Here is a 27441-nt window from a genome sequence, read left to right on the forward strand (position 1 = left end):
CAATTGCTGTGATGATCAATCTGAATTGTCAACCTGATTAGATGAAGAGATCCTCTGAAAATGCTTGGGATGTTTCTATGAGAGTGTTTCTAGAGATGACTGGCATGTGGGACAGCAAATTGAGATAGGATTGTTCTGACAGTGGGTAGTACTTTCCCAAATGCTGAGGGCCTGAATGGAACAAAAATGAAAGAAGGAAGAAGCCACCTCAAATAAAAGCTTATTTCTTCTTGAGCAGGTTCACCTGTTGCTATAGCCATGGCCCAAAGACATCAGACATCTCTTCAGTCTTCCAAAAAGGACTCTCACCAGTTTCCAGAGAGCTTCCTACTTTCAGTCTAGGACCAGGATTATATCACTGGTCCCTTCTGTCTTGAGTCTCCAGCTTCTATGACTGAGCATCTACTGCTTCCCCTAGCTCTCCAGTATCACAGCACAAATTTTGGGCATGGTAGTTTTTGATCTTTAGTTGTCTCTGATACAGTTTATACAAAACAATTGTTGTTCTGTTAACTGAATAGCACTCTGTAATTGCAAAAAGAAAGAAAATGTTGCAGCTGTTTTGCTGACATTCTGAATGCTTCTAAGTACACATAATTTTTTTTTTAATTTAAAAAAAGGAACAAACTATTTCTTGGGGAGACAATAAGAAAGATGGCTTGCGGGCATCTCAGGAATCAGAAATATCCCATCTATCTCAGAATCAATGGTGTGAAAGTGAAAAGTCCATCTGAAAAACTTTTGCTGTGAGAAGAGAGTTTCTGGGCACCCTGCTCCAACAGGGAGTTGCTTCCCCAGGGTTTGTTTAACTGTACAGCCACTCAAAACCCAGAGGCTGCTATCACTTGGTCTAAGTAAGTCCAGCCACTGCTCTCAATGACAGTAGATTTTGATGTCATCCACATGGAGCTTTTGGGGCATGCATGAAAATAAGAGTAATGCAGTCATGGAGATTTCCACTGTGGTTGTAAAGAAAGGCCTTGGAGGCTTGGCCATGAGCAATAGTCCCTAAAGAGAAGTTCGTGCTCTAATTAAGACCCCAGGAAGTTAGATTCTGGGTGAACATGAATTATCTGTAAGGCAACACCAGGAGCGGCAAGCAGAGCCAGCCTGAGGGAGAGGCCATCTGGGTTGCAATGGAAAAACCATGGAGATGGAACTGTCTGTTTCCTTTAGAGCTCACCACCTTGTGTGCTATATTCCAGGCATGGAGTCATGAGATTTAATGCTTGCCTTGCTAGGTTTCCGTCTTTCTTTGGTCCCATTTCTCCTTTCTCAATGACCCCATTCTTCCCTTTGGAATGGAAATATTTACCCTGTACCTGTTCCACTCTTGTATGTTTTAAGTAAGGAACTGTTTGCTTGTTGTTGTTATTATTTTATTTTTGGTTTATTATGCTTGTGTTTTGGTTTGTTTGCTTTTATTTGTACTTGTATGGGAACCCACACTAAGAATTTGCTTTGCATCTCAGAGTGAGTCTTTGGACTTGGACTTTTGAGGAATGTTGAAAATGTTAGGGATTTGGGGACACGTGAAGGAAGACTAAATGCACTTTACATTGTGAAATGGTAATGAGTCTTTGAGAGGTAGGTACAAAAAAAAAAAAAATTAAGGTTTGTTTCTTGAATGTACCAAAAAGACATATATTTTGAAGGCTTGGTCCACAAGTATAGCAGTGGTCCCAAGTGGAACTCTTCCGAAGTAATTGGATCCTGAGGTCTCTGGCCTCATCAGTGGATTAATCCATTGATGGGTTAATATTTCGATGGCATTATAGGGACATGGTGGGAACTGTAAATGATGGAGCCTAGTTGGAAGAAGTAGGTCACTGGAGCCATATCCTGGAGGGGCATATGTTGTTACAGCACACCCCTCTCTCTCTTTCTCTCTTTCTTCTTCCCCGGGAGCCATGAGAGAAATAGTTTTGCTCCTCCACATCCTTCTGCTGATGTTCATCCTCACCTTAAGCCCGAAGCAATGGGCCCAGTCAACCATGAACTGAAATCTCTGAAACCATGAGACATAATAAATCTTTCCTCATCTAAGTTGCTTCTGTCATATATTTTTCTCACTGTGATGAAACACTGGCTAACACAACTGCCCTCCAAAAATTGTGTAATAATTCAAACTCTCACCAACATTATGAGAATATTTGTGAATATTTAAATGTACTAAAGTCAATATTTTGGATAAATACATATTTTACAAGCAGATCACTCACATTTAATTGATGATATATCTGCTCAAAAATCTGTATTTATCAATTCATTAAAGTATAAGCAAATATAAATACAATGCATTTTCTGTCTTCTTACTTCTTTACTCATAATACAATCATAATTAATAGCACTTTTTTAATATTTGAAAATACATTATTTAAAAATATTTCTTACTTTAAGGGACACATTATTCCTGATAAATACATGAGCTCAAGATGGCTTTCTTTTATTAGATTGAAAAAGAGACTACTTCAATTTTTTCCCAAATCTCAAAATAAAGGGATTGTAAACTCAGAAAATTGTGAGACAATTCTAGTATCACCACAACAGGCTTTAACTTCACCCACATCTTTATTACGTATTCAGTATAAAGAAAGTGTGGATTTGAATTGCAACAGAAGAAAATGAGATTCATCATAAAATGTGTAATTTCTCTAAGATTGGATTCTAATCTTGGATTAGTTGGATTTTGACAATTTTTTTCCTCTATCCCAGATTTATAAGTAGGATCCTCTCGTTTTATATGCTTAAGGTATAGGCTTCCTAACTTTAGAAACTGTGCCTACTGTTTTCTTCCCTATACTCAGCTTTCATTATATTGTCAGTTGCTTTACCCTCCCCAGGAAACGAATTCTGAACCTACATTATTGCTCACATTTCTGTAATAGACCTGCTCCAAGGTATTCACGTCTTCATGAGCAACTTCTAGGGAGACGAATCCTACATGTGTACAATAGAATCCAGATACTAAATGTGTGCTTGGAATTGTGCTCCATGACTATGCTGCTCTGATAATCTGGAGAATTTGCTCATTTTGACTTTCTTCTAATGATAGATTATAAATCTTGACTGTGTACCCAAGTTAATGTAGAAGATAGGTCAGGTGTACACAATAAAACCTATATACTAAAACATGTTCAATATCATAAGCCTAAGAGGGAGCATGACCATGATTCTGATTTGGATTTTGCAATTTCTTATCTCATGTATATTTTCTATTATCACATTAGTTTCACTTACAGAACTGAAGCTAGATCACTGTTTTCTAATATATATTCTAACATGTTACAGAATTTTTAAAAAATGCAAGAAAATTCCTAAATTCCCCTTATCAGTAGTTGAAATTTAATGACCTCTAAAAATAAATTTAGAGTTTGAATAAATCTTATATTTCATAATACAGAAGATAGTACATAATTGAAAAATAATGTTATTCAAAATTTGTAGTAAATCTAAAGACATGTTTAAACTAAATATATTTCCATGAGTTAATAATGGATAATATAATGTATAGCTGAAGCCAGAATTAGACAGGCAGTCAGTATAGATTGGTAAACAGAGTCAGGTCAGATCAAGGAGGCCAATTTTGAGTGAGTCCAGCAAGTTGGAGACTGTCCCCTGAGGAATTCAAATGTTAATTCCTTCAGAGCCCTTTCTCTACCCCTATCAAGAGTCTCCCACTGTTCTAGCCTGTTGCTAAGGTAACCAGTCCCAGGAATTGACCCTCCCTACAGGAAGCTATAAGGTTGTTAATTAATGTGTCCTTGGCTGCTGCATCCTGCCATTCCCCCTTCAGCCCACCTGTTTCCCACCTTTTGGCCATCCCACCTAGCATTTCCTAGGCCTAGTCAAATGCCTGGTCACCTAGGAGGATGGAGAAAGATTAGGGAAGAGGGCAGTAGAACAAGGGAAATCTCCGACCTATAAAAAGGGCAGAACACCTCGCTTCTTGGGATACCAGGATACCAGCTATGGCCCACTTCTGCCTCCCAGGAGAAGTCTATGTTACCCCTTTTTAAATAAACCCTGCTTTATATGCTTGCTTCAATGTGTTTCTCTAATGTTCAAACTTCAACATGTGAGGAAGCAGAACTCACCCATAACCAGAGCTATGATAGCTACTATGCTAAAATGATCCATCAACTTCTATTAAAAAGATAACACTTATTAAGAGATAAATGCTCTCAGAAACAATGAAAAGATATAAAGGTTTACATAATGGTTTGAAAATACATTACTAAATTATTTCTATTGAAATTTTACCACAATGTGCATTGTGCTGTCATTTGTTACTTAGGATTTGAAACGTAGCTATTTAATATAAAGTAAATTTTAATATGATATGATATATAATAAGTATAATAGCTATTTAATTTATGCTTTTCATCTGAAGAAAATTCCAACAAAATATTATACAACGGTGTAACCAAGCTTTCAGAGGGTACTGTAACTCCATAGTACCCCACTACACACACACTTGCTAGAAAGATACAATGTTTATCCTGCTTACTTAGTTCTCTTAGGGGAATACCAATTTGCATTTACTTCATGAAACAAATTCTTTGAATTCTTTCTTCCTGGCAGTCATTCTATAAAAGGAACTTTGGCGGGTGGGGCATGGGAAGAGAGTGAGATGATGGTATCTGTTCTCTAACTCTGTCTCTGATAGGTTTATACAGGTTAAGTGACACTTGTTGGAAAATGATAATCTTCTGTTGAGCTTCTTTGTGAACCAAATTACTTCTAAGTAAAGTTTATAACAGTTCCTTCATCTTTCCCCTTCAGTACTACAGACTGTCTCCCCAGTAATTTTATAATCTTTTTAGTCTTACAACAACATTCCTGTGCATTTTAAAATAGTTTTTAATCTTAATATGTATGAGAGAATATTATGCATAAATGCATGTCAACAACTTAAATAAATAAAATTATATGTATGAATTCCTAGAAAGGACATAATTACTAAAGTTTACTTAAAGATTAACTGAATTGCACAGGAACTTTAAGAGAATATAAATTTTAGTTGAATTTTTTTATATAAAATTCCAATTTTATATAAATTTACTGGAGGAATATTTTTAACAAATATTTAATGAATAAATAGTAACAATGCTATACAAACTCTTCCAGAAAATTCAGAAAGTGAGAATACTTTCCTATACAATCTATAAAGCCATAATTATTCTAATATCACACCATATGAATCTTCATGTTATTTGGAAATTAAATAACATTTCTAATACTTGTGTAAAACTTAAGCATCACAAATAAGTTAAAAATGATCTCAAAGGAAATGTTAATAAAAATGCACTGTATAAATTTTCATAAAAAGGACATGCTTTTATCTCTCAGAAACAGACAAGAAAAAATTACTAGCAATATTTTAGTAAACTGAATCCAAAAATAAATTAAAAAGTCTAGATATGATCAACTATAATATATTTCAAAAAATGCAAATTTGGTTTAACATTTGAAGGTAAATTAACAAAATATACGTATCAATAGAATAAAGGCTGAAATGAAAGCTATTTTTTTGATACAGAAAAAAATATTTCATAAAATCTAACATTTGTTTTTGATAAAAATTGTCTCAACAACTAAAAATAGAAAGAAACTTCTTCAACATGATAAAGGGCACCTGTGAAAAACAACCTGTTGATGGGACTGAAAAGCTGAGTAAGAGGAAAGAAGGGACACAGGCGGTCCAAAGCTTGGTGCAGCTATGGACAAGCAAAGCATTTTAAAGTTTACAGTTTGTTCCCAACCATGGAATGCAACCTGTAGGTTAGGCAGTCAAAATACTAAAATACCTTTTTTAAAACAATGCTGTGTTTACATTTATATCCTTAATCTTTATCCTAGATCTACTAGTAGCTAAGCATAAGATAACAGAACATTCCCCAAAATAACTCCACCACAAGTGAAGGATATGAAACATATCCACAGTTTTAAGAGGAACTTATGGCAAGTCTGACCATGTCAACTGAGCATGTCCTGAGAACAGTTTGCTATTTCTGCTTGCTCTGGCCTGCCAAGAGCTCAGGGGACATTAACTCTTTAACATCAGCAGCTCTACCACAGTCCTCTAGATCTCACACAACTCCATCAGCAACCAGCTAATATCATGTTTTATGTTGAAACAGTGCTCTCCCCCTTGTTCTGAAACAAGCTATGAATGTACATTTTTACCACTACATTCTATATAGTACTGGATGATGTCATCATGACATAAACAATTTAAAAGAAAAAAAAGTTCCCATAATGGAAGCAGGAACTAAAATTACTTTTATCTATTTACAACATAATATATACTTCCTAGCACTTAGAAGTGATTTCTAAGGATGCAGTACACAAAAGCAATATGAAAATCATTTTTCTATATCCTAGAATGAGAACAAATGTCATTCATATTAACATCAAAAAGATATCAATTACTAAGTGATATTTATGATAAAAGATGTGTGATATTGACACATTACATGCTGCAAAAACTTTCTGAGGGAATTTAAGGAAGGCTTAAAATTCTTGGAGAGATATCATGTTCATGATCCTGAAGACTCAAAAATGATCATGTTAACTTTTCCCATATTTAGTTATAGAATCATTGTGATCCCAATAATAATCTAATATTCTTTGAAGATTTATAAATTGTCAATTTGGATTTAAATTTCATGCAGAAATAGCAGGGCACCAGAATATTACTTTGAATAAGAATTACAAAGCTGCAGTATTCATGTTAAGATATACAAACAGACCAACACAGCACAATTGAGAGTACAAAAATAGACCCACATATACATGATAAATTTATTTTTTGATGAAAATTGATAATTCAGTACACAAAGATAGTATTTTCAATAAATGTGCTAGAACAATTGGTTATCCCTTTAAAAATACCTTTGACCTCTCTCACTCTTAAAATAAGTATTAATTCAAAATGTATCACAGATATATTAAAAAAATAGCACTATTAAAAATCTTAGAAATAACATAGTGCTGCTGTTTGCATGTATTAAATATATAGCAATATATTCCGCCAGTAAGTATAATTGCTCTGCACCAATGAAATATTTTGTCTTGAGCTTGGCAAAAATTCCTTAAATGTAATAACAACAGGGTGATCCACTTAAGTATGATAAATTTGTCTTCATAAAAATTTAAAAAAATTTACTCTTCTTAAAAATATTTAAGAAGACACGTTACAAAAGAAGTTATACACATAGAAAATATGCCCTTAAAGTGATGCTAAACATCATAACCATTGGGGATATACAAATTAAAATTACAGGTGGAGATAACACAATATCTATTAGAATAGCCAAGACATAAAAGGCTATCTAAATTAAGAATGCTCTTTGCACTGCTGGTATGAATATGAATATATTTCAGGTAAAATAATTTATAAAGTCGTTTTGCAATTTTTTAAAACATTTAACACACTTATTTCATATCATCCAGCTATTCCACAACAGAATATAACCCAAAATAAAATCATATGTCAATACAAAGACTTGCTCATAAATATGTATGGCTGTTTTATCAATAAGACACTGAATATTGTAACAAGTATACATTAATAGGTGTATTGCTAGATAAATGATGGTATAGCATCAATGAGTTACTACTCAGCAGTAAAAGGGAATGAAATATTGATGCCCACAATCTCTTGGACAAAACAAAAAATCATTACACAGTGTACAAGAAGTCAGGAAAAATCTTATACACTGTATCATTCCATTTTTATAAAATTTTGGAAAACTGATCTTTAGTAACAGCCTGGGAATGGGGGGGTGAGGAAGAGTCAGAGGGAAAAAATCAAGATTCAACTACTCCTTTGCACAGCCCATCTGATCTCAGACTAGACTTCCCACCTCTCATATTGGAATTTGCAAGGACTTAATATCATTGCATGCCTGGAGAGGTCATTGAGAATAAGTACTAGGGAGGTTTCTTTGTGAGCATTTCCTTGTGAGGCAAGTACTGCAGGCAAGTGGTTACTTTGGCTGGCAAGAAATTTCATGGGAGATTTCAGCTTTAATTTTAAGCCTTAGCTGTATCTGCATGAATATTCCCATTACATATAGCAATATTCCATTTCTTCCAGAGTAATCCTTTTACTTTCATATTGAAGATCCTGCATTATATTGTATATCTAAACTGACAATTTAAACTTTCTCTATAGCCTGTCTATACATCCACCATTTATCTGTTTATCTCCCTACTCATTAATAAATTAATATATAAATCTCTATGTCTCAGTCTGTGTGATTGCATAGTAGTAAAGAAGATAGGTTTATTGCAGGTGTTTCTCCTACTCTCAGAATTTAAAATTTTTACTTGTTTAGTTAAAAAAAGCAAATAAAAATTATTCTAATAACAAAGCCCATGTATATACATAAATATAAAATACACACCTTACTCAGTCATGTACACAACTTTCCATCATTTAAATAACCTTCTTCTAAGTCTTCTAAAATATAGTATATTTTATCTTGATTGTAATAAATATTGTTTGCAGTTAGTTGTGATCTTCTTTAGTTCAATTGTAAATTAATGTTCATATCTGTATTTTCCTATGAAATTTCTGCCACTATTTTTGTCAATGCTATATAAGCAATTTGCTTTTCCAAGAGTTTATTTATATTGAAAAATTGCTTTTATGAAAAGGATCCTCTTTTAAAAGGACATCATAAAATGTCAACATATTTTATCACCAAGCATTGCAAAATAAACCTGAATAAGAGGGGTATTATCCCTCAACTATGTAACTTTGTGATTTACTATCAACATTTATACATTTATTGTATGAAGAACTAGAAAAGTTTTTTTTTTTTTTTTTCCCTCAAGTGGAAAAAATTGACTGTCTCGCTAATAGAGTATTTTGTATAACACACACATATATAGATATGCACATTTTGATAAAGCTGAAATTGAATGAAGCATATAAGTACCCTATTAGCTAATAAATATTAACCTAGGTGATTTTAACTGATGCTTGGACCAAGACTAGAAAATCAATAGATTCCAGAAGATAAGTTGACTAGAAATATGAGCTATTTTCAGGGCCACTATATTGCTGGAGGGGTAGAAGATAGGGTTAGATGGAGTTAAAATACCAATAAGTTTTGTCTTTAGTAAAAACTGGTTTAACTGAAAAATTGCTCCCTGTGTTCAGAAGGAGGCTTTTGGTGAGTAGCTTTATTTGAGAAAAGCTGATTTGGAGTATTTCCATCAATATTTTTCTTTTATGGAGAAGCTATCTTGGAGAGGGGATGTATTAGAAATTAAACCTAGGGCTTTATCCATGCTGGGGAAGCATTCTATTGCTGAGCTATGCCCTTTTATAAAATTCTGACATATGGTCTTGCTAATTTGCTCAGGCTATCCTGGGACTTGCCATCCCCCTGCATCAGAATTTAGAGTAACTAGGATACCAGGTATGTTTCATCATGACTGACTGGAAAAGCTAAATTTTGGAGGTCCTTAATCCTCTTTCTTCTTTGTTGCTTCACATAGATTTTCATAATGTCCTTTAATTTTTTAATCCTCTCCCACACATTTTGAGACATTGAGCCATCTTTTATCCTTCTGTCTTCCAGCTTTGTATGTATATATTTAAATTCTTCACATTATGCAGAGTCAAACATAAATATTTCCTTATGATTAGATATCTGAGATAATATTCTTTTTTTACATCTCTTTATTTTTTCCAACTATTACAAATGACAATTATATAATAAAATGTTTGGTATAAGAGCACTTGAGGTAGATATTTTAATGATTAATTAATTATCTAGAAGCTAATTGAAATTCTAGTTTTGAAAGGTAGATTTCAGGCTAGAGGGACTTTAGTGAGAATGAGTAAAAATGATAAATGCAATAAAATATGAAAAATGATGGTTCATACCATATGTGATATAAATTTGGTTATCTAGACCTGTATGCACTGATCTCTAAAACTCTGAGAAAACTATCATGATAAGATTTTACAGTAATGTACTATCACTGCTTAATTTAACAGCAAGACCTCTGTCTGTCCCCTTCCATGCTTTTCAATAAATAGTTATCAGCAGAAGCTGAATTTCAGTATGTTCACCGTATAAATGAACCTGATCAAACTCTTAATAGAGAAATCAGATGATGTATCCCAGATGCATAAAGAAATTTTTAAAATGCTAATAAAGTGAACTCAGAAATACACTATGAGAATTTCCAGTGGACACATAATCAAATTTAGTCAATTGGTTAATAGATATTAATTTAAGCAACTTCCCCCCCCCCCATTTTAAAATTTCTTCATGGTTCTTTTGCAGATGTACATTTTAGAGCCCATGTCTTACAATTTGAATTCCTTTATTAAAAAAAAAAAAAAAAACATAAAAGCAAATCTTTTTTTCTCTCCAATATGTGGATTTAACAGAAAACAAGGAAGAAGGGGAAAAACAGATCAGTAGATTGGACAAAGGGGAATGAAGGGAATGGAAGGAGGACAGGAAATAGGAAAAAAAAATAATGGGATGAAAACAACTTAACTTTGCTATTTTACTATGTACATATATCAGTACATCACAGTGAGTCTCCACATCCCGTACAATCACAAGACTGAGATCCTAATTAGAATAAGACATACTCAAGGTTTGTATAAAATATACTCTACTGTCATGTACAACTAAAAAAAAAAAAGAATTAAAAAATCTTTTGAATTTTCCTTTAATCTCTACATGATGTTTTTCCTGGTCATGGACTATTTCCTCAAATGGTTTATAATTTGTATGCAGACCTGTTGTTCCATGGGAGTAGTTTCACTGGAAGCTCATGTATTCTGGACTGGGGGGGAGTCCCCACAGAACTGGTGCTCAGCACTGCCTTTTAATGGTCAGCAGTGACTTTGTTAAGTTCCTCTTATGTTTTGTTTTATTTTAACTTAACATAGGTTGTGGTAAAAGTCACCTGCTGAGCATACATTCAAAACCAAATCTCATAGAAAGCAGAGGAATGATCTGATCTTATACCTTGCATTCATTTTTTTTTTTTTCCTATTTGGTACTTATAACAGAATCTCAGGATTATAAAGGGGCTTTTCATTGCACATCTCTTAACATAACAATTATTGTAGCATATTTTGTATTATTTAATCAAAAGCTATGTATAAGCATAAGTATATGTGCATATTTATATATAAGCTAACTTTTAGAAATTTATGTGAAAATTGTTAAGAAAAACTTTGTAATGAAAGCCACCCAATGTGCTAATTCCAAGGCAAAAGCTCTGTTTGAAGACTAAATCTGGATCAGAAATAGGATTATACATTTTTTATCCCAATTCTTTAGGTGGTTCACATTTTATTAAGCAAGGAATATACCCCACTCTCCCAAGATATTGTTATCACATTTTTGCAGGTGAGTTTTTCCTGTCATGAATATATATGAATGTTGAACTATAAACTAATTTTATTTCCCAAAATTCTTCATTTATACAGTGGAAAGTAGTGAATAAAAAATCCATTTAACTCTTCTTTGGGCTTTTTAACATGCCAAAAATAATTCATTATGATTTTCAAAATTGTGAGATGCTAAGATTAAAGATTAAATTTCAGTATAATTAATAATATTAAAATAAAAACTTTATTAAGCCTGCTCTTACTTGAATATAAGTTTGTCCACAAAGAGTTCATTACTGGAGAACATAATTTTCAGTGTAGTGGTGCTGGAAGATAGTTTGGAGCTTTTAAGAGGTGGGGCCTAACAGGAAGTAATTAAGTCATTGGGAGTGCTGTCTTCTGAAGGAATTAATATAGTACATTTTGGACCCTGATTAATACTCATGAGAGTATCATAAAACAGCAAGCTGGCCTTTGAATCTTTCTCTGGCTTCTAATCTGACTATGTGATCTCTCCCCCTGGAACTTGATCCTGCTGTGAAACTATCTGCCAGAGTATCATGTGACCAAGGACCTCACCAATGACTGAATCAATGGAGCCAAACAGTCATGGACTTTCAGCTTTCAAACTGTGAGATAACTGAAACTCTTGCTGTACACTACCCAACCTTAGGTATTTTGTCATAGTAATGAAAAATAAACTAATGCACATACGAATGCACACTTGTGCTTATTACATATAAATATTTGTTGAAATATTATATATGTATATGGGTGTTAGAATATTAAACCGCTTTGTTATTTGTTCTATATGCAATTTTCATTCAGATTCTCATTCAGCTCATACAGTATCACTCTAAATCTGGATAAAAGCAGAAGTAACAGGAATTTTTACTAGATAGTGAGCTAACTATACAGTGTTGAAATAAAATGACTAGTACCTGAAGAATCTCTCAGTAGAAAAGCATTCAGCTCACCTTACTTGATTTGCAAACATAAATAAAGTGATTTGATCTGTTTCTTATAAAATTCTATATTGGAGATAAACAAAACTTAAGATAAACCAATTATAACTAGCCTAAAAGACTCAAGTAACTGGGGACTTTCCAGTAGGATAGACTCAATAAGGCAGTGCTACTTTCCTACTGCATTTCTGCTCATAAAGACTTGCTCCTGAAATTTTGTCATGTGAACACTAAATCTCTTTCAATTTAATATTACCCAATTCATGAATTGCTTTTTAGTCAAACAAACCCTTTAAAAATTTTATTGTGCCTTAGTAAAATGTGTTAACATGTGGTTGTCATTGTATATACAAAAGTGGCTGTAAAACACTCATAGTAAAATAAATCAAACCTATTATTAATATTTCACATGTCAAGGTTAAAAAGAGCAACTGAGGGTGATAATATAGATCTTAAAGTCATTCTTAAATCAAAGAAACATCCGTCATTTCTATTTTTGGCAAGAATTCACAAAAACCATAGATCTTCCTTTTAAAATATCTGACTATAAAACTGTTGCATCATCTGATGCACATTACAATCTTTTCCCATAGCTGATGCTTCTTTTTATTTGAATAACTTCTCATTAATGGTATTGGCCCACTATCAGAGCTGTATGAAATCATTAAATTGCTGTTCTCAAGATGTCACTGTGTACTACCTGCGTCAGTCACCTGGAACATGACTATAGCTACAGAGAGGGGTTTCTGGGTATCTTCAGAGTTGATGAGTCAGAGGCTCTGGCTTGAGCTCTGGTTCCTGCACTGTAAATAAGCTCCCAGAATACAATCACTTTTTCATGGGAAAAGTGGTGAGATATATATCCCTTCAACATTGGCACCTGTCCAAAATATTAATTAAGTGGGTCTCCAAGAAAGGAAGGATGGAATGCCCCAGATAAAAAGATCTCATAGATCTTTTACAGTTACACAAGGTTTCAGAGCTAGCCTAAGCTCCCAATAGCAATAAGAGCATAATTTCTACAAGACATAAATTCTGTATACCAAAGAACAAATTTAGAAATTAGAAAACACTAATGAGAATAATAGCATATATTGATCACTTAAATGTGTTTATCATTTAATCCTTAAAATAAACTTGAAAGATAATTATCCATGCAAATGTCACAGAGAAGTGAACTGAAATTTAGATATGAACTTCACTTTTTACAAGTTGAAGAAAATTTTTATATTGAAATTGATTGGTGAGTTGCAAATAGATTTTAATTAATCTTATCATGTAAACATAGCTGTCTTAGAAATTTCTACTTTGATCAATGTTTTCAAATCAAAATTGATGTCCAGAATAATAAGTTTATAAAGCTTTGATCAATCAGACATTATTTTTAAACTGAATTAATTTGGATTCATTTGAAATACTGTCAACAATTTGTGAAAATCCTTTGAACTTTGAGATCAAATTTAAATATGTTTTCCAAAAATAAATATGTACTAAAACTATCTTTTGGAAACAGTCCTCCAAGTTATTCAACAATGTATATAGATAAATTTGATTATTTTGTCAAAACATAATTTTGCCTTAGTTTATGCAGATACAAGTTCTAAAACACATTTGTTAATGTGAAGAAACACACACATCATCAAATAAGTGTTCAAATTTACATTTTCTCTGAAAGTAGAAATTATATTACTAATTATTTTGTGTAAAAATCAGATGGCATTAAGGTTATCTTGTATGAATGATATAATTAAAGATATACATGATTTACTTTTTGAAATATTACTTCCTCTTACCTGCTGGTTTACAGGAAAATTTCTGTTGATTTTTTTAATCTGAAATGATAAATAACAAATAAATAAATGAGTATAGCAAGGATAATGTAAGATCCCCCAAATTTTATGAGGATTGATATTTAGTATATTAATTATACTAATATTCTATCTAGATGCAATTAAATATGCAATTAAATCATTGCATATGAAACACCAATTTTAATTGACTATGATAATTACTCCAAATTTCATCATGTTGAAAAATATTTAACAGTTTTTTTATTTATGAAAAATCAAAGCCTGTTTCCAAACTATGTTCAGTGATTGTTTATCAAAGATGTAGAGAGAAATTTTCTGTATTTTGTAATTTAAAATCATATGCTATTCAATTTATTTTAATAGACAAGGAAATAGACAAAATGGAAATTCAACTCTAGACAAAAAAAGTATATTTTGAAATACTTCCAGCCAGGATCTCAACTACCGCACAACATTTACTTTAAGACAATTTAATGAACAACATTTTATAAGAAGTTAAAATAAGTCTTCAGAGGAAGCATTTCTTCTTGTGCTATATCGTGGAAATAAACTGAAAACAAAATAAAAATGAATATCACTTTTAGTTAAATGACATAGATGACACAAAGTCTTTGTTCAAACATGCATTTGCTAATAGAAAATCAATTGTCACTTTCCATTTGATTTATATAGAAACAATGCTAAATCTATAGGGTCTAATCAAAATAAGTACAGACTATTTTACCTACTTTTTTGTTGTTGTTGTTGACTTACTTGCCACCCCAATCCCTTCCTTTTTCATTGTCTCCTTTTGTCTTCCTAAGGCAATTCAGTAGAGATGGAAGACACAATTGGGTAACCATCAAATGTCTGGTCTGTTATTCCAGACCGACAGGCAATATATTTATTATTTAAAATGTTTAAAAAAAGAAAAATTGAAAATGCCCCAGTTTCATGTAGGATTATATACAGAACCCTACCCTTGCTACATGGTACTAATCATTTCAAAGTCCCCACCCCTCCCCCAGCCCATGATGACCTTGCTAAAAATCTCTAAAACTCCTAGCACACCTTGAGCTAAAATCAGAAATTTGGAAATATAAATAGAAAGAACTGATTCTTAAAAGAGATAATAGTGAATGCTAGTGGAACCATACTTTTTGCTAGTTCTTATAGCTTGTTATAAAGACTTATAAAGTTCAATTAATATTTTATGTGAACACTTAAGTGTACTATCCTGCTTTTAAATTTTAATTTTTTTAATCCCCAAACCAAAATTGGTCTGAATAATCATTTTTTGAATCAATCAGAGTGGTGCACACCTCTAATTCCAGCAACTCCAGGGGCTGAGACAAGAGGATCACGAGGTCAAAGCCAGCCTCAGCAACTTATCTGGGCCCTAAGCAATTTAGCAAGACCCTGTCTCAAAAAATAAAAATAATAATAAAAAAAAAGTACTGGGAATGTGATTCAGGTGTTAAGTGCCCCTGAGTTCAATTCCTGGAATGATGAAAATAAATAATAATCATTTGGGAAATTTGAAAATTGGTAATATAGACAGGCATTGCCAGGCAGATGGCATGGGTAAGTGAAGTGGTTGACCACAGGAATTTTATACTACTAGGCCACCCTCAGCAGAGTTCCTGCAATTGAAATGTATTACCCAGCAGTGGCCACTGTCTCTTCCCCGCAGAGTATGTCCTAAACCATCAGCCTTATTTACCTGTCTAGAGCTGTTATAGTGTGTTTGTTATCGTTGCTTTTGTTTTTGTTATTTTTCTCTAGTAGTGAACTCATAGATAGGAACCTTGCAATCTTTATCCTTAAAGAGTTTACAGCACTGGTATTGTATACCATTATTATTACTAAAATATATATATATTTTCTACCAGTTCTTGCATATTATCCAAGGGTATAGGAGTCATTGAAATGGACAAAATATAAAATACACAGAAAGTTAAATAAAGAACATATTAACACCTAGAGAGGTGGAATGAATAAGAAGTGAAATATACCAACAACTCAGAATATTCTAAAAATAACAATGAAGAGTGCATAAAATGTTTGAATAATTATTATATTGTCATAAGAAATTATTTCTAGATTTTTCTAATATATTAAAGTGTAATAATGAGATAATAAAATGTAATAAAGCATTAATGATAGTGAATTATTAAAGAGCTAACATGATTAAAATTGAAAATACTAATAAGTTGTATTCCTCTTATTCAAACAATACCATCATAACCTTTCAGCTGCACCTTTCATTTTACTCTTTTATTTGTTTATCTTAAGGCAAGGTCTTTTTGTGTTGCCTATGGTGCCTATTCTGGCCTCAAAGTCATGCTACTCCAGCCTCTGTCTCTTGAGTAGCTGGGATTACAGGCCTGCACCACTGCACCCACCCGCAGACAGCCTCTTTATAACTGCTTAATGCCATATTTTTGAACAATTTATAGCATCCCAGGATGCTGAGTAAGTACAAATATTCAGATATAATAAGTCAATACTTTAAAACTGTTACCTGTGTATTAATAAAAATATGTGGAACAGAATGATTTTGTTTTAAAAGTTTTCTTTATAGTTTTAACTACATATTGGAGTTAAATAATTTATTCATATTTATTCATGCATTAATGAAGATACAAATTTAAATAACCAAATTCTCAGAGAAATGGAAGATGGTAATGCCACTATGGTTCATAATACCATGGCATAGGACAGTTTATCCTGGGGCCCTCATTTTGGCAGCAAGAAAAATGAATACATTCTATTCTAATTATTCTTGTAAAGTGGTAGATACAAAATAACTATCTGTCTCCAAATTAAATCCATATACACCCAAATAAATTTTAAACATAATTCCATTTTTTCCTAAAGCAAGTGGAGTAAAACTGTATAAAGTATTCTATTTTCTAATTATTATACTACCATTTTCAAATAAAAGTACAGTTAAATATAGGAAAAGATTGAAAACCCATTGTAAACCCAAAATGCATTTGATAACCTAACCTATTACAGCTCAGCCACACAGTACACTGAAGATTATCACATCCATATCATTAGCTCAGAAAAAGATCAAAAATCAAAATTGGAAGATATTTTCTACTAAATGCATATTACTATATGCCTTCAAAAAGTTGAAAATCCTAAATAAAGTAATTGCAAGTGGTGAAATATCCTAATGTTCATCAATTAGATAGTATATCTTTTTTACATTCATAATTCTGAATTATAGATGAATAGAAAATACTAGAAATAATTTTTTTTTGAAAAGTACCTGTTTTTATAATCACAAAATATCAAGAAGATAGCTTAACCTTAAAAAAATAATAATGTTGAAAATATTTGACTTCAGTTTCAATTTATTTTTAAAATGCCATTATTCATATTATTGATATAGTGTTAAGATAATTACATAGTAAAATATATACATACTATATCATTAAAATAAAATTTATTTATAAAATAAAGTTTTAAAAATTGCTGTTTTGGGAAACAACTTATTGTAAATTATGGAAACCCTAAATCATCTGTTTCATTTTAAGGTTTCTCTTCAAATAAGAAAAATTAAAATTTTCCCAACAATTTTTTTAACTTCTTGGAAACTCATGATAATTATGTGGCATCTAGAACCAAAAATTATATTACAAATTGCTAAAAAATTAACATAATCTAAAATAAAATAAAGGCAGTGTCTGAAAAAACATTTGTAGAAAAGAAAGGACAAAATTGCAATCCATATTGTAAAACCAACTGCTTATACAGCATACTATTTAAGCTATTAATTTTCTCAGACTTTCAAAGTAGCAAAATGGTGTACACTGAGATTACCAATGATTTTGTAGAATGATTTTGTCATTCTACAAAAAAAGCACTCAATATAAAATACTACTCAGTAGAATAGATTTAGATGAATGGAAGCCATGTCAATTGAGGCTGTTAGTCCAAAATAGAAGATAAGCCCATAAATTACAAATTCATCTCTACTTGATTTATTGGAAGACCATCATCACTTACTACCAGTTTATATATATATTTTGTGTGTATGTCCCAGATAGTAGACAAAGTCTCTGTCTATGAAAATTCCATATCTGTGACTCCAGTGTCCATGTCTGCCTAATGAAACCCGTGTTTCCCAAACACATGTTCCACACTTCACACTGGATGAGAAAGTTTCCAGTTCCAAGCACACTAGGTTTTCTAGAAAGGTCAGAGGTGACTCACAGGTGGACTAGCGCCCACTGAGGCCAATGTCTGTCTAGCACAACACAGTAGAGGACCACTCTAAGCGGGGAATCACAACACTTTAGACTTCAGAACCAAGGTAGGTTCTGGATCACAAAAAAAAGTAAGTTTTTCTTTAATATGTATACTGATGCATTAACTTTCTAGTACTAAAGCAAACCTTAGCAATTATGTTTCCTACCAAACTATGTTTACACTAAATCCTAGAGGGCCACCATTGTTCAGTTGTGTGCTGGGGCATTTCTGGGACAGCAATATTTTTTTTTGTTTCCTTCTCCCAACAGTCACCTTGAGTAAGAGGGTCATATCTCAGAACTATTTTATTCTGAGGCATAACATTTAAATGGTTTCTGATAAAAACAATAATTTTATTCTGGAGACTATGTCTCTTTCTTCTATCTTTAGTATATTTATAGCTATAGCAATTACTTCGACATTTTCATGGCTCTTTTTAGGTGAACTCATTGAAGATAGAGCTTATCTTGTTCCTCAGAATTTCTTATTTCCTTGGTGACCATGATTCCTTCTTAAACATAATTACATGAAGCAAGCATGTACATTTTGAACAATTTATATATTGTGTACTACTTTGGGAAATTTTCCTCATATATGAATCACTCCCTTCAAAGAAAACCATTCCTTCTTTTTCTTACATAGATCAGATTTTAATTATATGTTGTCAAAACATATTGGCTACTCTGAATAGTCCTGATTTAAGCTAAAACTGGTAAAAACAATTAATGCCCATGTAGAGATATAAGAAAACACAATTTATATTTCTTAATTTTTCAGGAAGCCCTCTTCAGCTGTTAATAAAAAAGTAATAAAGAATCCTTGAATCCATACTAATAACTAAAGAATTAAATACAGAAATAATAAAGGGGAAATAGACAAATACCTCAGCCGTATACATATTCTACCCACAATCAGGAGTTTAGAATTGGACTTTCTTTGGCTACCCTAATCAAACACATTTATTTAAAAAAAAACAATGACATGTCTAACCTCTTTAAATTATAGGCACCTTTTCAGATCCAAGGAGACTTCTCTGACCTCTGAGCAGGAAAACAAAATGCTCAGCATTTTGCTTGTAGTTCCAAGGGATTTATAGACACTTTGAAACATTATAGAGACTGTCAGAAAGAAGAAAGTTAATACCATGGCACAGGAAAAAAATCTGATTTGATCTGCTTGAATCGGGAAGTAAAATGAGTCATGACTGTCCTCCTTTAGAGAGTACAGCAGCAGAAAAGAACTAAGACTGAGAGGGTGTGTCCACAGCTAGAGGGCTCTGTGCCACCAAGAAGTTTTGATGCCAGAATTATGTACAAACATAGGAATTATTTCAATGACTTATGTACACTTTGAAAGAAGATATCTAGATTCAGGATGGTGTGGATTTACATAAAAGAAACAAAATCTAAGTATAGTTAACTTCTTATTTTATTGAGTTATTATTTTATATATGTATATAGACATATATATATATATATATATATATATATATATATATATATATATATATAAAATGGAAATCAGGTATCTTTAAAGCAGATATGAACTTATTTAGTTTTATGCTCCAATTGTGCTAAGTCAATGCTTCTTCACTCATTGGACATTCTTAGAATTATCTATGATTCCTTAGGACACTATAGGCCCTTTGACAGTGCAAATTCTGTTGCTGCTGTCTTTTAATCCCAAAGCACACATTTTAATTCTATGAATAACATCAAACATCAAGAAGAAAATTTAAAAAGACACCTTGTGTAATATTTGCATAAATGACATTTATTAAAAATATTCCTACAAAATTAAGTCTATAGTACAATATTTACTTAAATGAGTCCTCCAGACTTGTTCAAAGTAAAAATATAAAGTGCTTTAATTTCTGCTTTTTCAAGGATAATAGTGAAACGTTTTCTTCTAAATGGGAATAGCAGTACCTCTGGTACATTGGACAGGCAGATATTTTCAAATATATAAAACACAGTACACACACACTTACCCCCACTCTCACCCCTTCCCCCAGATTATATTATGTATTTATAATGATAATAATTTAGGGATATCCATGAAGATTCCATGGTCAATTTACACTCATTTCATCTAATGGAATAGGTTGAGTTATTTTACTTTAAGACTAAAACATAGTAACCGAAACAGAATAATTTAAGTAAAATAAGGAGAGATGAAAGAAAGCAAATTGATCCTTTAAAACTTATCACACTATGAAGAAAAACTTAGAAAATTGATAGTTCTTTTCAACAATGTTGGCTTCAAGGGAAGTATTATGAAACTGTAAATTAGTGCTCCATTATTACTGGTCTTTCCTTGAGATTTTCCTCTAACTTAGCCTCACCTAACACTTTTTATTTTAATTTTTTTTTAAGATTTGTTTATACCTATTTAAACATATTCATGAGGCCCCAGATTTTTTTATTCAATATATCAACACCCCCCTCCAAAAAATGCCTATGTCTCAGTAAATGTACAATAAATATTTGTTGAACAAATTAAAAGGGAGGACAGTTCAGTTAGAACAGTCGAACTTATACTTTTGAGATTTAACTTTGTCTTGAAAAAAGTCACTTAACAAGAAAAATAAATAAAATTTTAGTTTTGAATGTCTGTAGTACTTCTGATAGCTTCGAAACTTAGAGTATGTTCATCTCATGAATTAAAATGTGTTATGCTATCATATATAACTAATTAGAACTAATAAAAAAACCCTTAGAATTGATACCTCTAAGTATTGGCAGGAATGCCTCATGATCAAAAGCATGTGAATAATCTCATAGAAAGAATTGTTTATTGAGTAAGACAAAATATGGACAGAGACAGAGATATTTGGGTTTCACCTACCTGCCACTTTAGACCAACTCCTGAGGGAAAAGAAAATAAAACTCAATAAATTTGAAAGATACTAGGTGATGGGACCTTGAATTTTATTCCTCTGGTGCTCATGAAATTCTTATGTCAATCATGGTTTCAAAATGATAGAACAGAGATACCTAGGGAAAGTGCTTCAGCAAAAAAACATGAACATCCAAAATTTTGCATGCCTTCAGAAATATTTGGATTGGAGATACTGGTGGGGTCACATGCATCAGCAATATGTGCACCAGAGTCAAAAGATGGCACTCAGATCAGGAGTAAAAGACTTCACTGAAGAGTTCACAAAGATCTTTGATGCTTGATGTATGCAGGGAGAAAGGAAGAAAAAGGGGAAGAATAGTAGAATTTTTGTTTTCACTCGAAGCAGCTGAATTTGAAATGAGAAGTGACTGAGACATTAAGCATTGCCAATATTTCGGTATTAGTAGAAATGTCAAGTTAAATGCAATAGAATTTAACTGTGTTTCGCTTTTAGAAGAGACATTCTTCTGAAACACTAGCATAGGCATCATTCAGTAAATGATTAAATGTAACTTTTTTCATAGGAGTTCTTTTTATCAGCTCTTCATGATTTCTGTGAATGACCTATACCATTCAGTTATAGATGAGGTTTTGGAAATTTAGCTATCTCACTTTTAGTTTAACATAATAGTACATCATAAAGGAAGGTACACATTCCTGTGAGTTTATGTATTCTTAATAAAATGTCCCTACATTTTATAAAGAGTATTTCAAGTTAGCTCTACACCTGCATATCTTGCTTCTAGGCTAATATTTTTAAAAAAGAAAAATCTGAAATCAATCAATCCACATAAACAGAATAAAGGGGGAAAACACATCAATTGAAAAAGAAAGAAATTTGACAAGATTCAACACTCTTTCATGATAAAATCACTCAGAAAACTAGGAATAAAGGGAAACAATATCAAATTGAGAAAAATCATATGGGATAAACCCTCAACCTATACCACACTCAATGGTAGAAAACTGAATACTTTTCATATATAACCAGGGACAAGGCAAGAATGCCTATTTTTCACGACTACCATTCAACACACTTCTAGTAGTCTTAACAAACATAATGTTCATGGCTTATAAAAATATTAATGCATAAATTTTTAAAGTTTCCACTGAAAACAGCTTAGAATTGTTTATTAATACAAAGTTGGATACAAAATCAAAACATAAAATAAATTGCATTTTATACACTAAAAATGAATAACCTGAAAAGAAAATTGCCAATTTCATTTGTAATATCAAAATAAATAAGATACTTAGAGTAATTTAAATCTAAAAGGTAAAAAAAAAAATTACAGTTTAGACTATAAAATACAATGAATAAATGGGAAGCTATTACATATTCATTCATTGTAAGGCTTACTATTATTAAGATGTTAATAGTCCCAAAGCAATCTATTTGAATATTCCATGTGATATTTATCAAAATCCCAGGGAGTATTTTTGCATAAAAAGAACAACCCTTCTTAAAATTTATATGGAATCTCGAGTGACCCTCAAATTGCCAAATAATCTCAAAAGAGAGGAATAGTACTGGAGGACTCATATGTTTTTTAATTTCAAATTTACTACTATAATAATCAAACCATTGGTATGGATCTAAAGATAGGCATATAGATCAATATAACAGTAGCCAGTAAAAACCTCTCAATTATTTGGTACAATGGTTTTCAGCAATGGTGTCAAGACCATTCAGTTGAAAAAAGTATTTTCAGTAATGGTTCTGAGAAACTGGATATACACATACCAAAAAATAAATTTGAGCCCTTTTCTTACAGTATATACAAAAATCAACTTAAGATAAACTCAAGTCCTAAAGCAAACCCTAAATTAACAGTATTTTAGGATGCTTGTAATTGATATCTTACAAAAAAAAAGTCAGAGAAGGAATAAATTAACATGAAATTGCTGATAATTTCTCAAATAGATAAAGCTATTGAGTTATAGATTCAATACCTCCACATTTTGCATTCTCCTTAGTTAAAAACACAAAAACTGAAAAGAAAGAAATACCATTTTAAAAAAAATAAGACTGAAAGATGACTCATGGAAAAAAATATACATGAAAATGTATGTAGAAAGGTATACATAAATTTATGTGGTTCCTTATTTAGAAATATTTTACACAAATATTCAAAAATGAATGGTCTACTAGGTTCAGAGCTGAAAGACAGGTTCATGTTTGAAGAACGTAGAAAAGGAGATCGAGACTCACTTTTGGTTTGTTTCATGATGACTCACATTATTCCACTGCCAACCCTACATACTGGCAATACAGAATGTGTGCATGTGATCAAGGATACAGGAGTAGGAGCAGCAGCCTCACAGACAAGCATCCAAACTTCAATCTGCAGACACCTGCAAGGTATGAGCACCCAACATGCATAACAGCCAAGTAAGAACCTCAAGCTTGCCACATTTAGATGTTGGGCATCGGGGTATGGAGAAGGGTTGGATTATGATTGGGCATGCAAGTGTTACCATTCAAGAGCCCACCCACAGAAGTCTTGTGTATGATGGCTCTTGTATGAAAGCTATGTCTATTGTTATCCTCACATTGTATAATCTTCATCATCAGACATGTTTTAGAAGTAGGTGAAATTGACCTTGTCATGGACTAATCAGATGCAAAGAAGGAACTTTCAATTGAAAAATTAATATATATATATGCTATATAAAAATAAATATAAAAGTGGGATATTAAAGGAGCCCCAATAAAGGATCTTCTAATGAGAGAAATATTTTAAGTGGGTTAACATTTTCACTATATAGTAAGCTTTAAAAAACATATTTGCTCTCTTGAAGATGCTTTGCTGCAGGATTGTGAATTCTGATCGACCTAATTGTAGAGTCAAACTCAATTTCTGGGGCACAGGGCACTAAACAAACAAAACAAAACACAACAAAACAGGAAAGTCACTTAAAAAAGACTCAAAAATGTGCAAAAAAATGTGTGAAATGTCACTACTATATCACATATTATATGTGAGCAAAATGGGCACATTAAAATGATAATGTAATATCAATCAAGTAAATATCAAATATAGAATAGTATATTAATATTAGATATCTAATTAAATACATTAATACGTTTAACATTTTATCACTTTTTAAGAAGTCAATCTAGCTTTATGAGAATAAAAAATTGTTTATAATCTTAATTTTATATATTTAGAGTAAGAAGTAGTCAGCAATGTTTTCACTTAATAGAGCAAAAAAATTTATAGACCTCTATTATATAAATGACAAATTTTAAATGACTTGTGTGTTTAATATTATTCCCATCATAAATTATATACGAACAGCAAAACTTCTATTAATCCATTAAAACTGGGTAATCTCAGGACATAACTGTTCCTGTAGGAAAAGGCTTATGATTAAATGTTAACTGAACAAAGAATAATTCCATATGCACATGAGGATGGTAATTTTGTTCTAGATGTGTGAATAAAAATATGCATTTTAAATGTATATGTAAGATACATACTCATAAATGTACTAGCAAATAAACATACCACTATATTGCTATATGTTTCATTTTTATATTCTTCAGTACTTTATTAAATTCCTAAAAAGAACACAAAGGAGGTATATATTTTAAAATCTTTCACTAGGGAGGAAGGGAACATAGGGCGGATGGGGAGGGATTCAGGTACCTCAGGTGTGATCAGCAGTCTGGAGAGATTTTGCTAGGACCCTGCATGTTCTGTGGGCCACTGCAGTAGTCTGGGAGCCTGTTAACTTGACCCAAGCATGAGGGCAAATTTGGGGAACTCTGCTAGATGGACTGTTACAGGTGGCACAGAAATCTCAGTGTTGCTGGGAATCGCTAACACAACAGGAGGAGCCCTCCATTATGGTGAGGCTAGGATCCTCTCAAAGAAGCCTAGCTGCCCTTTTGGCAGAGTTCACAGATACAACAGGCTTTGGGAAAAGGATTCCTACTTTTCTGTTTCTACATTTCAAAGTGGAAGTTTATTGGGCCCACTCACAATCCAAGCTCGAATGAATAAAATATATGCATTTAAAAAATATTTTACTAACTCCAGTTAAATGGATTTCATGTTTACTTTCTAGAAAACAATATGTTCAAAAGATATAAAAGTCCAGTAAGGATATTCAGATAAACTCTAACAAAAGGTGAGGTTTGAGTAATAGTTTAAAGGAAAGAATAAACCAAATACCCAACATGATATGAATCTTTATATTTTGGGTGAAAATGGAATTATAAAGAAATTAATTTTTTAGGTTTATACTGTTACTGAAAACAGTACTTACTGAACATAATATAGCTATTAATTTTAAAAGTAGGATTCTCCTACTTTATTAAGCATTTTCAGTATTACTTTTTAAAAATTTTATTCTGTTTTACATTAGTGAATTTTTAATAGAAATCGCTGGTATTATAGTAAGTTTTGTATATAATTAAACATTTTGAAACTATTAAATGCAAAAGATATATTTCTATATTATTAAAATCTTAAGTTCAATAGGAACTTTTTCCATTATAGAAATTTCATTGCAACTTTGAAGTTAAATTTTGAGTATTCTGGCTGGACACAGTGGCCCATGCCTGTGATCCCAGTGATTCAGAAGGCTGAGGTAGGAGGACCACAAGTTCCAAGCAAGGAACAGCAACTTAGTGAGGCCCTAAGCAACTTAATGAGACCCTATCTCAAAATTTAACGTAATAACGATTTTTTTTAAAGGGCTGGGAATGTGGCTCAGAGGTTAACTGTCCCTGGGTTTAATCCCTAGTAGAAAAAAAAAGAAAGAAAGAAAAAATTTGAGTAGTCTGTTTCAAAAATATGGGGGGAAATATAAAGTTATAGAAAATTTATATTATACAATACTTTTCATAAATATCTTTCAATTAAGAACTGAACTTATAATGAAAATTTTAATGTCTTGCAAATTACTCAACATTTACAGATTGTATTATTGCCATAATTGAACATCTGCTTAGATATTATAAATAATATTCACACTAGCAACATCCCAGGAGAAAGACGAATATTTGTCCTTTTTTTTTTTTCCTCTTAAACCCATTTCATTATATGTTAGTAATGAAAACCTGTTAAGGAAATTTTAATTATTATAGATTCATAAATTTAGGATAATTGTACTACTAGATCTAATAAGATTTTGTTTGAAAGTAATTGATTAAAAATGAATCTTGGAAGGTGATGTTCACATTTATTGTAAATATTGCCCTGTATCTTTATTTATTTATTTTTTTTAATTGTACACAATTGCAGCACAACTTTTCATTTCTCTGGCTGTACACGATATGTGCAGTCATACATATGCCTATAGTAATGATGTCCATCTCATTCCATCACCTTTTCTGCCCCATCCTCCCTTCCCCCACCCCCCCCTTTGCCCAATCACAGTTCCTCCAGTTTTCCCTTGCACCCCCCCCCCCCCATTATGGATCAGCATCCACTTATCAGAGAGAACATTCCACTTTTGGGTTTTGGGGATTAGCTTACTTTGCTTAGCATAATATTCTCCAGCTCCGTCCATTTAACTGCAAATGGCATAATTTTATTCCCTTTTATTGCTGAGTAATATTCCATTGCACATATATAAGACACTTTTTTTACCCATTCATCTATTGAAGGTTATCTAGGTTGATTGCACAGTTTAGCTATTGTGAATTGAGCTGATGTAAAATATCAATGTTGCTGCATTATTATAGTATGCTGATTTTAAGTCCTTTGGGTATAAACTGAGGAGTGGAATAGCTGGATCAAATGGTGTTCCATTTCAAGTTTTCTAAGGAATCTCCATACTGCTTTCCAGATTGGTTGCACCAATTTGCAGTCCCACTAGCAATGTATTTGTATGCCTTTTCCCCACATCCTCGCCAACACTTATTGCTTGTATTCTTGATAACTGGCATTCTGACTGGCATGAGATTAAATCATATAATAGTTTTGATTTGCATTTCTCTAATTGCTAGAGATGTTGAACATTTTTCATATGTTTGTTGACTGATTGTATATATTCTTCTGAGAAGTGTCTGTTCAGCTCCTTACCCCATTTATTGATTGAATTATTTGTTTTTTAGGTGTTAAGTTTTTAAGTTCTTTATATATCCTGGAGATTAGTGCTCTATCTGACATGACTGTGGCAAAAATTT

General features: G+C 32.1%; 1 protein-coding gene across 1 annotated transcript in view; it reads right to left on the reverse strand.

Moving 5' to 3' along the window:
- The window catches only part of Sntg1 (syntrophin gamma 1), a 326863-nt gene that overhangs the window by 172362 nt on the left and 127060 nt on the right, over positions 1-27441 (reverse strand). Inside the window, exon 11 of the mRNA XM_071602172.1 lies at positions 14139-14177. Within this exon, the coding sequence (XP_071458273.1) occupies positions 14139-14177 (39 nt within the window). The remainder of the gene's footprint in view (positions 1-14138; positions 14178-27441) is intronic.

This window comes from Marmota flaviventris, chromosome 15, assembly GCF_047511675.1.
Source record: "Marmota flaviventris isolate mMarFla1 chromosome 15, mMarFla1.hap1, whole genome shotgun sequence".
In the NCBI taxonomy this organism is placed as follows: Eukaryota; Metazoa; Chordata; class Mammalia; order Rodentia; family Sciuridae; genus Marmota; species Marmota flaviventris.